Source organism: Bidens hawaiensis, unplaced genomic scaffold (assembly GCF_021521415.1).
Source record: "Bidens hawaiensis isolate Kalapana, Puna unplaced genomic scaffold, B.hawaiensis_p1.1 tig00028291_1, whole genome shotgun sequence".
Classification (NCBI taxonomy): Eukaryota; Viridiplantae; Streptophyta; class Magnoliopsida; order Asterales; family Asteraceae; genus Bidens; species Bidens hawaiensis.
The window spans coordinates 162,063-177,150 of record NW_027505117.1 but is presented as its reverse complement, the minus strand read 5'-3'; the positions used below and the strand labels follow the sequence as shown (position 1 = coordinate 177,150).

Here is a 15,088-nt window from a genome sequence, read left to right as displayed (position 1 = left end):
CTTATCATTCTGTTAGCATTATATTCGGAAGGAAGTTGCCATCTATAACGGTAACCTCTTTTTAGGAAAGGGAGTTCAAATGTCAATTCTTGTATGCTTTCATGTGCATATGACATAGACATATACATAAACACGTGTGATTAATAAAATTATACATGCATGCCATTAAAAATGTGTGTATTGTGTAACACTGTTTATTTTTTTTAATTATATTTACTTTATAAATAAGTTGTAAGTTTATTAGATGTGATCACTTTCGATCTTGTTGGTGTTACGGTAGTGCAAAGAATAGATATGGTCATATGTCCTTTTGTATTCACATGTGCATTTGTTGCATCGTTTTCGTCTTTAATGACGACCAACTTATCAACATGTTGATACAAACGTCATCAACCTCTTTTATGGTGATGGATACAACAAGGCTTCTAACAATCAATCGTGTCATCATTGTAATTGTGATAGGTTGAGCCTGTATGAAAGTCCTTATCATTTATCGATGGAAAAGAAGTTGATGTTGTTAACATTTTAATAGTATCTAAAAGAAATTTATAGTGTATAAACGAACCATGATATACGTGTTATATGCAAATGAGTCTATAGAAGACCACTAACTTCTGATTTGAGACAAAGAAGGACCAACATGGCATGTGTAATTGACATTAGACATAATGGTCTTATAAGCAAATCCATATGAACTAAATTGTACGAGGTTTACCTAGAAGCCGAAATTTCCATAGTTTAATGAGTGTTCATAAGCTTCGCTAGATTAGATTATGAAACTGACAAGAATACAAAATACACACGCATACATAGAGGGATAAAGGAAGGGAGAGGGACATCGAAGGCTAGAGGAGAGAGATACCATTTATAACTCGTACATATTATGGTAACTTAAATAATCCAGATAAATTATAGATCAAGAGTAGTCTATGATTAAAATGAACTTATGTCGTGTTGCAAATAAGTTGACAAAAATTTTTAACTTTGGATATAGAAATGTAATGTTAACAATCACCTTTTCTTTTCTCAAAAATAAAGACTATCCATTCAAGACATTGTAACCCTAATACTTAAACATCCAATTAAGTATATTTTCAAGAAAATGGACTCTAGATTTTTTATAAATAGGCACATAAAGATGTGATTTCATTTTTTGATTGTTATTTTAGGAACCCTTTTATCAAACAATATTGTATATTATACTAAGACATATATGACCTACTTAGTTTGACATTTCATCACGACAATCACCGTTAAGAAAAGAACTATTTTCATAATCTCGCTCTGAGACCTAACGTACCTTGACCAACCCACGTTAATAGTGTTTTACCTAAAACTATATGTTAACCAACTAATTAGCAATGCTAAGGTAACTATTGGACTTAATTCCGGTCCTCGAGTCAATGATATGGGTTGGGCTGATCTCAAGTAATGGGGAGGTTCATGTTAAGTTGACTCATTGAGCCTAATGAATTGTTGTTCTATTTATCAAGTTAAGCCCATAACTTTGTTAACAAGGAATAAATTACTTGGTGAATTAGTCGAGCCAATGAATTGGACAACTAATAATTTATTTATTAATTAATTATTTAGTTTTGGTTTTACTAATTAGTATTTGAATATGATTGCGTTTGTGTTATAGTTTAATTAGGTTTTCAAGTTTAACTTAGTATACATACCTGAGTTTGTGAGTTATATCATTAAGAATTATAATTTTTCAAATGAGAATTACAAGGATCAAGCTTATGATCTATATTTGTTTTTGTGTTTGTCAAATCTGGTTACCAAAATTCAGTAACTTAGAGGGTGTTTGGGTGAATGATATATGTCTATTTATACATCTCGAATCCCTTGTAAAGTTATGTTTATTTAATGTTTTGAGTTTGGTTTAGTTCGTGTTTTGTTAGTCTTTTATTATTTAAGGTTTTGAGTCAAGTTATTTATAGTTATCATGTTTTATATCGTTTGGTGTCTTGAACGTTAAATCTAATTCTTTCTATCATCTCATAAGAAGTTTTGCTCGTTAATGATTACATGATTATTCCACTTAGTGTTTTGATTTGTTTGCATGTAGATGGTGGTTTGAAAGTCAAGGAAAAGAATGTCTAGAAGGTTCTAAGCGTTACTTGGAGTTCAAGGAAGAAAATTTATCAACATTTTACAAGATATTTAATAAAATAAAAAAAAAAGAAAAATCTCCTCCTGAAGGGCGCCGCGCCGCGCGACGGGGAAGGCTTAGGCCGGTCGCGGGGCGCCTAGGCATCCTGATCAGCCATATTTTGCAATTTAAGGCCCAACTCGTTTATATATAAAGAGGGTTATAAACCTAAACGAAGGAAGCTTATTTTCCAGCCGATTTTCCAAGGTTTTGAGCTAAGATTGAAGGTGTTTTGGAGGCTAGGAAGAAGGAGGATCATAGAGCGTTCGTACAAGTGTTCAAGGATCAATTGCAAAGAGTTTTATCGCTCTAACTTTCGTTCCTTGTTCATTATTTGTCATGTCTTTCCTCTTTGTTTTCAATACTTGTTTAGGATTGTTTTTAATAATGATTCTAGGCTAGACTTCATGTCTACCTAGGTTTGATGAACATGTGTTGATTTGATTATTGCGTTGGACAATTGATTTGATTATGGTTTCATTATTTTAATAGTAAAAGACTTGATTTTGCTTTCATGATGCATATGTATATTTATTATCTTGATTGATTGTTAACTAATGCTTCACATAGATCTTTTATCTTTTGATTGTGTTCTTTAGATTTAGGGTTTATGTTTAATCATTACTTGGTGTTTTGATTATTATGGTTGAATAGGCCTATTAGATCATAGAAGCTAGTTGATAGTTGGTTAGGGTTTTAAATGTACTGCTAAATTCCAATAACTGTAAGGTGAGGAGTTGCTCATGTGTCTTGGTCAATCACATGCTATGATAGATTAGTGACAATACTCTTGCTTATTGTGTTGATCCTTGTTCATGATGTCATGATAAGTTTATCAAGTTATCTAGGGTTTAGTGTTTCGTAAGATTGCTTGCTTTAGATACTATTAATTAACTCTAATTGATACTGTAAGGAAATCAATATAACTGATTGCTTAATAATCTAATATTCATTCTTTAGGATTATACTTGATGCGATTGAGGGTCCTTTAGGGTTTGTTAGATGATTACGTTTAGAAATAAGTTTCGATATCATAATTGGTTGTCCATTGCTTGATGATTGTTGATACATGGGATTCTTACCTAGGTAGATTCCTTCTCTTGTTGGTTTCGGTCTTGTGATTAATTGTTTGTTTTCTAGTTTGTTTGTTTGTTTATTTACTTTCTTAGTTTAATCTAAGTTTAAAAACCCCCTTTAAACATTAATAATAAATAGTCGTGTCGTAAGTCGAGTCTAATTAATTAATTAACGTAATTTATAGAGTCCTGTGGGTTCGATATTCCGGACTTACTTAGCTTTAGTACAATTGACCTGTTCATTTGCCGGTGTTTTATGTAGTTGAGTCTTAAGTCTAGTTTTTATTACTTGTTTAGTTTAGTTAATATTTAATTGACTGTTTTAAACACATCAGTGAACTTTTAAAATTGTCTATTTGCTTGTTAAAAAACAAATTGTTTTTGACAAATGTTCTTCAAAAGCTTCAGATTATAACTTTTTAAAAGTGTTTTTTGCTTTTCAAAAAAGCAAATAAACAAATTTAAAAGCTCACCCAAACACCTCTTTACATGATACAAACATGGGTAGCTTTTTATTTATTTATTTATTTATTTATTTATTTTTAACTCAATGCACTTTACATTGCCCCTCAATGACAATCACCAAACTAGGGTTGTTCACGAACCGAACCGAACCGAATGCGGGCATGCTCATACTTGGTTTGGTTTGAAAGTGAGCCGAACCGAGCGGATTGAATTTAAAGAAACGAGCGAAATCTTTATGCTTGAACTTGGTTTGGTTTTGAAACCGAGCGGCTTGGTTCGGTTTGGTTTTGCTTGATTTCGTAAAAAGTTTCTAATTTTAAATTTCTAAAACTTCAAAGTATCATTAATCAAGACTTTCAAATCTAAATTGTCTAAACTTTCATCTTTAAAATGTATAAAACTCATAGTTAACAATAAAACATGTATATAAAACAAGTGGCTATGGTTTAAATTTAAACTTTGAATTCAACACAAAAGAGGAAAATTTTAAAAACCTTAAAAAATAGTATACTTTTATATATATACATAAAGTTTATATATAAAACTAATATATAAAAATTAATTCGAGCAAAACGAACCGAACCAAACCGAGCGAGGCTTTGCTCGTGCTTGGATTGCTTTTAAACCAAACCGAGCCGAACGACTCACTTGCAAACCGAGCCGAAATCGAACGAGCATTTTTCGAGCAAAATTCGAGCGAACGATGAACGAGCGGCGAGCAGTTTGGACAGCCCTACACCAAACTATTTATTGCTAGTACAAAAGCCCCTTTAGCCTATGCTTCTTCATATTAGCATATGGTATGTCGGTGGTTTAGATAGTTATTGTACGGTCTATTACCTTTTCATAATAATTAGGATTACTTCATAAACCTTATTGAACTCTTAGTCTTACTTCGCATACAAAATACCAATATTATTTATGTGACTTGACCCGACTAAAACGAAATTCGGACATTAAGTTACGAGACATTGAAGCTTTGAGAAAACAGACCCTCATCCGTCGCTTTTAGTAAATAAATTAAAATACCATATAAAGCCTTAGTAATATTTTTTGGCTTCTAAAATCGCCATAAATTACAAACCACATGCATACGTGTACGGTTGCGATGAATGATCTCACTCATGTTCCGACTGAGCTACCATCATCACCTTTTATTTCTCTCCAACTTTCAAAAAGGTGTAACTTTATACTTTTAAAATTAAATGATTACATAAAATCATTAAATTGATCACATTTTTTATAATTGTTTTCACACAACCACCAACAAAAATTACAACACGCTTTTAAATCAACTCCACCTAAAACAATGACGAAGTTTGGATGAAAACATGAGAAAGGAGACTCAAAATTTTTAAACTAAAACAGTTAAAGTTATACTACTGAGAAAGAAAAAAAACGGATGCAGAGCGGGCCGAAGTCCCCATTAAGCTATGCCCTTCTCACAAAACTCTCACAGCCGATGTTCTAAATGAAGATTTGCCATCATGCAGTCGGGGGGGGGGGGGGGGGGTCATTTAGGGGTTTCCTCTAGGAGGTTCTGGGTTCATTATATGAAACGTCAAACTAATAATGGCAGTTGAAATTCCGTCCCAAAGCTCAAACTCAGGTATTGGTCATTGGTAGGCTAATGGTTTACCACGGAGTTAAAACACCATTCAAATGAAAAAAAAATGTTGTTGATTTAGACGAAACTTCTAGAATATGCAACGCAAACCCTCCAGCTTTCAGGATATGCAACATAAACCCTCCAGCTTTACATCCTAACAAAGCTTAACCCAACAACTAACATGTTAATTGATTAATATTATGTTTACAACTGAATTAATCAATATTATTTATAAGAAACAAAATAAATATGCAAAATTTAAGAAATTAAAGAGTCACTATGTCTTTGCATTTTAGTTATTATTTAATTTTATTCATGTGCCAACTATCTTTTGATATGTGACCAAGGAAGATAACATTTTATTTCCTTTTTGAAATACAAATTAAAAATATCAAAGGTAAATTGATAATTCCCCATTTCCCCGTTTGCAACTCATGGGCCCATTGGGTAGTTTGGTAGTTGGTACTAGAGGTGCACAAGTCGGGTTTTTTAAATACTCGGGTTCGGTTATAGAACCGGGTTCGGTTATAGAACCGGGTTCGGGTATAACCGGGTACGGGTATGATCGGGTATTGGTAGTAATCGGGTCGGATTCGGGTAGGGTATTGTCTCTAAAAACCATACCCTATGCATCGGATTCGGGTCGGGTATAGCACCGGGTATTCTAAAACCGGGTATTTGAATACCCTATTATCGGGTATTGAAAAAACCCTATCTACGGGTTTTTTCCCGGTATTTTTTTGGTATAGATTGGATTTTTTAAAAGTTTACACTTTTTAGGGGTATAATTCGGGTATTTTTAAGGTATTTTTCGGGTATACATCAGGTATTTGAAATACCCGGTTTCGGGTATTGGAAAACCCCGGTTTCGGGTTCGGGTATTACCGGGTACAAATTGGGTTTTCGGGTATTACCGGGTACAAATCGGGTTCGGTTCGGGTTCGGGTTTTAGTGCCAAAATTCATACCCTATCCGTACCCTACGGGTAGGGTCGGGTACGGGTTCGGGTATAAAAAACCCGGGTATTAGAAAAACCGTTTCCGGGTATTTATTTCGGGTCCGGTTCCGGGTTCGGGTTTTTTGTGCACCTCTAGTTGGTACATCTCGTTTCAAGAACGAGGTATGGGCCTACTGGGCCGTCTTGTACCAATTTTAATGGCTTCTCTTTAACTGTATACTAGCAAGGTACCCGCGCAATGCAGCGGGGCGCGCACGTAACTCAACATTGAATGCATAGTCCATATTGGTGCATACGTCACCTGATTACAGTGTGCACGTAGCCTAAAATTGGACGCGTAAGTCATGCAAATCCAGTTCCATGTAATCGAATATTGAACATGCGTAACCGGACGGGAATGCACGTTACCAATATTAAAACTTGCCTAATCAATATACAGTAATTTGAAATAAATATTTTTTTTAAACCAACCCGGTTTGGCCTAAAACCCGTCCCGACTCGAGAGCCATTTGACCTGGCCCATTTCTACTCGAACCCGAACCATAACCATTTTTTTGTATCGATTCATTCCGACCATATTGTACTTTTACAATTGACATGAACTCGCCCGACTCGACCTATTATCTGGTTCTAAATGATAAGTGCGTAACATGTTAATTTTTTAAAACTAAAAACTATGGAAATATTATACCCAAATTAAAGAGAATAAAATGCTCGTTTTTGTGATGTATTTTTTTTGAAAAAATATTAACGTGTGAAAAAGTTATGGCCGTTAAAAAATCATGGGGTAGTTGGTTTTGAATTAGGGGGGCATATATGTAACTATTATTAAATTTACAAAAAAAGTAGTGAAGTTAAAGGACCAAAGTTTGTATATTTTGAAAGAATGATAGTTATGTAATATTTGTGGATAAAGACTTAATTACCCTTAATTTTTAAATTTTTGATGCATTATGAGTTGCATATAAAGCAATGAGTTTTGTACCTCTTAAAATTTAAGAAATCCCTAACTCATGCTTTATATATAGTATAGATATAGATAATGACGTTTGATATCAACAAAAGAACAACAAAGCCGACAAAATATTGAAACCTCCAAGATGGCGCACCAAAAATATATACTGGCTACAAACCCAATACACCAGCCCAATTAACGAATGCCTATTGGGCCGTCTAATATTCTTCCTCGGTTTCTAGCTAGTTGGTTTGGTTTTAAACGAGCCAAATTCGAGCTTAAGTTTTCATCTTGGTTCAAGATTTTGAGCCGAGCTTTTAAACTCTGTCTTGAGCTCAAGATGGCCTTGACTCGGCTAGGATCGACTCGTGAACAACCATGGCCCTAGTCTAGCTATCTATCTCCCTCGCTTGTCTTAATCAGGTCCACTAGGCAACACCCTCACTACAACTTTCATCTGAACCTCTTTAATTTAATAGAAAATATCGAACAATACTGACATCCTCATAAGAATTGCCCTTGAGATTCCTGTTACTCGAAACCTGATCTAAAAACCACAAAATATCGACTTGTGATAATTACTCAAGTACAATATTCTAGCAACTCTAGAATCTTAATAATTTTAATATAATTACACTTTCCTTTCGTGTAATAGAGTTGATGTCACCAAACATCATACACATTTTCAAAGCGGTAAAAGGTTTATTATAAATATCGTATATACTTCATTTTCTGTTTGTTATATATATGCAATTGGTTAACTTTGAATAGTTGAAGTGCATTGGTTTCATCGATTTATTGTATGTTATTGTTCATTATTCTGGTGTTTACAATGCTGACATATATATCGCTTTAAACCACTATTGTTTCAGTCATCTTATTTTATGATCTCTTTCTTCTCAGCCCTTAATTTTAGACATGGAAATATGTGAAATCAAAGACATAGAAATGTGTGAACTTAAATAAACATATACACAAATTAACCCTGAAGGTTGTTTACAAAAAATCAAAATGTGTATTAAGTGCAAATTAAGTTTATTTAACCACAAATGTTATCGTCTTTACACTTTACATCAATAAGTCTATTCTTTTGAACCTGGAACCCCCTCTTTAGAATATAAGTGTCTCTCTACCTAGTGTGCTAGTCTCCCATATCGATGTAAATAACTAAATACTAAGTAAACGCATAAAAATTCAATCTTATGCCAACTAATATTGTCTCTTATAATGTTATAATTACACTAAGCTCACATATTTATCTTTTATTACTCAAGTAAAAATTGCTGATGATCGAGCTATCCGAGCATGATTAAATGGGAAGTTTACTTAGAAAAACCTTATGTTGGTGTAAATTAAGTAAACATATGATTTATCCTTTATATCAAATGCTATTGTCTGCTCCTACTTATGACGAGCTTTTAGTTTTAGTTTTGATTGTCCGAGTAAAGACATTCCATGAGTCAACCCAGTTTTGGATTACTCAACACCGAGTATGGTTAACTTTAAAGTACTCCCCTGATCACATAGTTATATCAACAGCCAACATCAATAGTATCAAGGTGTTTGTTACGGTGTAGTTCCTACTAATTATAAATAGTGAATATTCAAGTATATATAGTAGACATAAATGGTGTAGTAATTTGTCATTAGAAAAATATATTCACAACCAACGTATTAAATGAGTGAGTGGTATTTAAGATCAGACATTTTGAGTTATGACTACGGCCCTAACATCCTTTCTATTTACTACTTATATATGAGATTTGACTAGAATGTTAGATGCATATATGTATAGCACTGGTACATGAGACACTAAGGTGTTGTTTGTTTTTCCTCAAAAGTACTTCTGTACCTCTTTTGTCTGCACTGAGAAGAGGACGCGCAGACGTTGGGCTCTGCAGTGTGTTTGTTTTTCCGAAGACGTTTCATTAAAAAACGTCTGCACGTCCTCTTCTCCTAGAAGCATTGTTCAACCCACTTATCACCTCTTCTCCTCTTTTTCTTATTTTTTTCATCATTGTTCAAGCATATTTCAAAGCACTTCCAATCAATTAACAATAACAATAACAATGGCTGCAATCAGTTGTAGGTATCCTTCACTAACCTGCACAGCAACACCCATCAATCAACAAGACTCCAATTCAGCCACTTCGCCGACCAAGATAATCTTGCCCAACAAGAAGCCCCGGAAATGGTCCACCGGCGTTGCTCCGGGAGACTACGGCGGACCACCCACCTCCAAGCTCCGTAAGTACCGGGCACCGGTGTTGCTCCGGGAGACTACGGCAGACCACCCACCACCATCAAGCTCCGTAAGTACTGGGGCGGTGAAAAGGAAGACCCTTTAACCTCCGATGAGTTGATCTGGAACAATGATTTCATGCCTCACATGAACGATTGATTGGAGATTCGAACTCGGACCCGACCATGTCCCCTGTTCAGGTTTTAACTTTTAATCCCAATTCAGTATTATTATTATTAAGAATTATATTTATATAATAAAAATGACATTTTGATGAGTTACCATGCATTTTGATGATTACCATTAGTTTGTTCGATTCGGTTTGTTTAAAAACACTCTGTTTTATTTTATCAGTTTGCAGACGTTAAAAACAAACAGTCTATTTCTTGCAGATTGCAGAGGTTTGGTCCACCTCTTCTGCTACAGATGCTTGCAGATGTAGTCCGCAGACTGCAGACGATTTACCTCTTAAAAACAAACAGCACCTAAGATGACAAAGACACTTATAAGTAGGCTAAAGCTTAGAGCAAATATATATTAAAAATCTATATATATGTATATATAATATATAATTAATTATATGGTACATTAATGCCATCTTTCTTTTGTAGCATCATTGCATGTGCACTCTTCAAGTTGCCTACTATATATGATTCCATTTGAAGTAGAATCTAATCACATAAACAAGAAAATGAAAAAAAATTGAAAATAAATAAATAAATAAATATTATAATGATTTCTTCTTCTTTTTTTCTTATGGGGTGGCAGAAAAACATAAGGTTTTTAATATTTTTATATTTTAAAAACCCCAAATCAGATCCATCTCTCAAGTAGAAGAAAAGACATCATAAACACCACAAAAAACTTAACCTAGGAAAAAAATAATCAAGAATCTCCATGTTTTTTCCAACATACCAACATTGTAACACAACGTTTGACAATATAGAATCTTGCCTTCTGTTCCTTAGCCAAATGGCCACATTTCCTAGTGAAGTTTGAACATTTTAGTGATGAGCTTCTTGTAAGCTCACATGGTGACTTGGTGATGTTCTTCTGTGATGAACTCTTTTGTGAAAATGATCTCAAAAGAGGTGATTTTGTGGAGCTTTTATGTGACATGCTTCTTAGAAATGATGATGATGATTTTGATGAATGAGTGCATGGATCTTCTTTTGATAGCTTCCATTTCTTATCCATGCAGTCCTAGCTAGCTTCTTAATAATACTGATTTGGATATGATTTCTGTATACTAATTCTAGAGTGTGTGTGTGTGTGAGAGAGAGAGAGAGAGAGATTGAAGAGAGAGAGATGGATGGAGTGAGATGAAGTGAGGTGTTGGAAAGCTATAAATAGTAAAATAGTTTGAAAATAAAATTGAATTATTTTTTTCTAAAAATGTTTTGAAAAATTCAGTGACAAGTGTGGTGTTGTCCATTTCTTAAAATCAGAGATTTATTGAAACTTTTAGTATATTTTTCAAACCATTTCTTTGAAATCGGACCTCTTTGGTTGTTAGTACCAAAACATTTTCAAACTTCAAAAAATATCAAATTCTTTTCTATTTTGGCAAACATATTGTTACCCTTGCAAATGTAAGGTGTAGGTTTTAGACTTTGAATATGAAGTAGATATAACTTTCTGAATCATGTATGAAATTGTGTCTAATGACATTAGTAATCGGACAACATATAATAGTGTTTTCTTTAAATACGAGAAGTTATTTTCTAGAAAATTATAATGAAATCGATTAATGAAACTAGACCAGATGATCCCCGAGGCGTTGAATTAACCAATGTTCGGGTTGAAACATCGCAAGCAATTGGGTTGTCATTGTTGCTTCATGCGGTAGCAAGCAGCTACATAAGTTATAAGATCCTATCCAGTTACAAGATGTTACTACATCTTGTTGCTATTTAGCTCATTCAGTTAATTAAAGACAAAGTAGCTACCACTTGAATTGATATTTAAAAAAAAATAGTTTGAAAGCTATAGATAGTAAAATAGTTTGAAATACTTTTCTTCAATGTGCTAACAGCTTTTAGCAACCAAGTTGCAATAAGTAGCAGCTTGCTACTTATTTCTAATAATGTTGAAGATCTTTTCAGTACAACCTTTTGTCATCCATGCAGACCCGATGATTTGTTGATGAAGGCTTTCAACGAGACCCTCACCATGGGGTCAACCCCTCTGACCATGCCAAGGAAGCAATTTCGTGCCTGGAATTTGAGTAGTCTCGGACAAGTGTACACTTCGCATCTTTTATAAATGTTTAACCAAACTTTTATTTAGTTTTAAGCAAACATGATTAACTAAATTACTTAAGGAAATTAAATATAATCAACAATTTTAGTGTTTGACCAAAACGTTTCTTTGGTTATTTTTACTGTTTTGAATTGAGAACTAACCATTTCAACTAGGGGAGGCTTGATGGGAGGATTGACTAAATTTTTATAAGATACATATTTTTGAAGTATAAACATAACCAAAAGTCAAATAGTTATTGTAAAATTGTGAAATGAAACTTATTATTTCGTGACATTTTACCATACAAACCTATTTAGCAATTATTATACAAAATTTTAGTGAGTCACCAAAAATCAAGATTCTCCTTAATGTAATCTTCAACCCTAACTTCCAAAACCAATTTTCTAAAGACCCTTTTCACATCCTAGATATCATAAAATTTAGTACAATGTACAAGTTTTACTGCATGAAGTATAAGTACGCTTGTATGACACATACATATATTTCAACAAATAATACTGGGCAGGAGGTCGGTGTTCATTAAACAATTGCAACCTTTCTGGAGGACTGCTAACCAAGTAACCATGGTACTTTATTTCCATTTATTTATTATTTTATTTCATACAGTTTTATTATTATTATATTATTATAATTATTATTATTATTTTCATTAATTACATAAATATCTCATTCAAATTTCAGTTCTTTTATAACTACCACAGTAACTTTGTTATATTTACTGCAGTGATTTTTGTATGATTGTTTATGAAATTACCTGACTAAAGAAAATATTTAAAAAAGTAAAATAATAATGGATGTGGTTACAGCTAGCTGAAGCATAATATATATTTGAGTTGAAAGAAGACAATGAAGGTAGCAGTAGAAACATGGAAAAGACAATACCTTTGGGAAGAGAATTGAATGAGCTGTAGTTTTCTGTTATATATAGTAGATTGATTAATGGCACTACCACTAATCCTTTGATTGTTTTCTGGCCCTGGTTACAGGTGGACATTGTAATGTACTAAAATGACACAACACCAATATAATTAGATTTTGGGTATCAGGGTATGTAGAATTTTATTTTACTCATTTTATAAATGAGTTATGTTGATCAAGGTATACAATGTTGAAGTAAAAAGCACATAGTTGTTAAAGAAAACATTTTAGTCTTTTAACTAGTATAAATGCATAGCTATGTGTTATGTTACATAGGTTTGAATCAAATACAAATGAAATTAACGTGCTAATTGAGAGAATCTAGTAGAGTAACTATATATACAAGTAGAGTAATTATGTAATTACATCATAGTCTATGATTAATTACATAATTACTCTACTTGTATATATAGTTACTCTATTTGATTCTCATAATTAACATGTTAATTTTATTTGTACGTTAACTTTCCCCACGTTACATAACTATAGTATTAAAGAAAGAAAAATTGGATTTTATTAATCACATATTTTTGAGGTTTTGTCGAAAATAATTTAATCTCAGAATATTGTTGCCACCTCCCACTGGTCACACATTTCACACTATTTGTTTTCAGACTAATGTTTTTAAGGTTTTTGATAGGAATGGGGATACGATTCGATTAATGCAAAACTTATCTCGAAATGATGCTCCAACTGTTTAATTTTTGTTAGATGGAAGTTTAAATACCCGAATTGAAGCACTGTTTGGTTCGTTTACACGCCTACAAGGTGGTACAAGACCAATATATATAGTAGTCATGATAATGTATTCGACAATCACTTAGAGTTGGGTGTGGTGGGGTATCAACTGGGATTGCAATATTCACGTGCACATGCTGCAGTGTCAGACCAAAGTTTGAAATAGTGAGAATAAATCTGAGTTTTGAAGCCAAACCAAACTCTTGATTAAATGTTTTCACATAGAATTTAAAAGCATCCAATGTCCATATGCAAGACATTTCGGGTGATGTTTGTGGACCCATTTCATTTACCCACACAATAGTACATCATAATGCACCCACTTTCACACTCTATACGTCAAAGAGTACGTGTGCGTGTTTCTATTCCTGACTCAAGTTAAAAGCGGGTTCACTCCTTAGTGTTTTTATTTCGGACTCGAGTTAAACATGTTCGCCTGTTAGTTTAACATGTCATATCTTCTCTGTTTCTATATATGTTTGAAATAAGTTATATTGTTTTATTATCAGAATAATAAGATTTGAAGAAAAAAAATATTTGATTCAGTGTATCTTAAAAGGTTGCATATAGAGACTTCCCGGAGTTTATGGTTCGATATTAGGGGAAAATTTAAGTAAATCACAACTCTAGGTACTACAATAGTGTCTTTCATATTTTATAATAGAGATGATATGCTTCATATTTGTAACCACATAACAAGTGACTGAGTCCTTAAGAGGTCTCGTGTTCGAATCTGGATATCAGAAGTTTTCATCGTAAAACTACTTAAAGATCACATAAACAACAAAAACTACGATTTACATGATTTTATCGGCTAGCAGGCCATTTACACATAAGTGCGACTCAAAATGAAGTTATTAGAAAACATTAATAAAAGTGCTGAAAAATTGCTATATATAATAAAACTTGCATATAGAGACATGGCCATGTGTTATAGTTTGATATATTGTATTAGGCAAAACTTAGTTAACTTCACATCTTTGGATATAACAATAGTGTATCTCATATTTGTAAAAGAAAGATAGTATGTTGTAACCAAAGATCAAGTGACTGAGTTTCTATAACAGACGTCTTATATTCGAATATGGATATTAGAGGTTTTTGTCTTTAATCTTTAATCTTTTAAAGACCTAGCTATAAACAACAACAAAAAAATCTAGAATTTCAATGATTTTATTAGTTAGCAAAATATTTACGTGTAAGTGTGACTCGGGATAAAGTTATCAATTGAAAATGTTATTAAAAGAAATGAGAAATTGTCATGTATAAAATGTTCACATGCTATATTTGGTGAGTTTGAATGCTTGGTTAAGAATCTTTTGACTAAATTGATGGAAGATTGGAAGATGGGGGGCTGTCTTCAAAAATGATTTTGACCAGTCAACCTGTTGGGTGATATTATTTGGTACTATTTCAATTAAGAGAGCATTTATTTAAACAATATGGGGGCGCCAACGTGACTTTGTAATTTTTTTATTAATTAAAAAGAACAAACAAGTTTTTTATAAATAAACTATTTCAACTTTTAGTTCAGTTTTCTAACATTTCTTGTTTTTTTTTTAACTTTCAGGTGAGACTAGAAGTAGAACCCATCATATTTTTGTTGAAGGTCATACACATTTACTACTAGACCAACAAAATGATTTTCGTTTTCCAACTTTTCACATAATACAATTAGCAATTCCTTTAATATTATTATACCAC

General features: G+C 32.9%; 1 protein-coding gene across 1 annotated transcript; it reads right to left on the bottom strand.

The window, feature by feature from the left end:
* Nucleotides 1-10,331: 10,331 nt before the first annotated feature.
* On the bottom strand, nt 10,332-10,725 carry LOC143610846 (small polypeptide DEVIL 15-like). Its single transcript, XM_077085213.1, has one exon. The coding sequence runs from the start codon at nt 10,658-10,660 to the stop codon at nt 10,349-10,351; it is 312 nt and encodes a 103-aa protein (XP_076941328.1). The 5' UTR covers nt 10,661-10,725; the 3' UTR covers nt 10,332-10,348.
* Between the last annotated feature and the right edge of the window lie 4,363 nt (nt 10,726-15,088).

What these genes read in the sequence shown, in the direction of transcription:
- LOC143610846 (XM_077085213.1), bottom strand. Translation starts at nt 10,660, where the DNA reads ATGGATAAGAAATGGAAGCTATCAAAAGAAGATCCATGCACTCATTCA.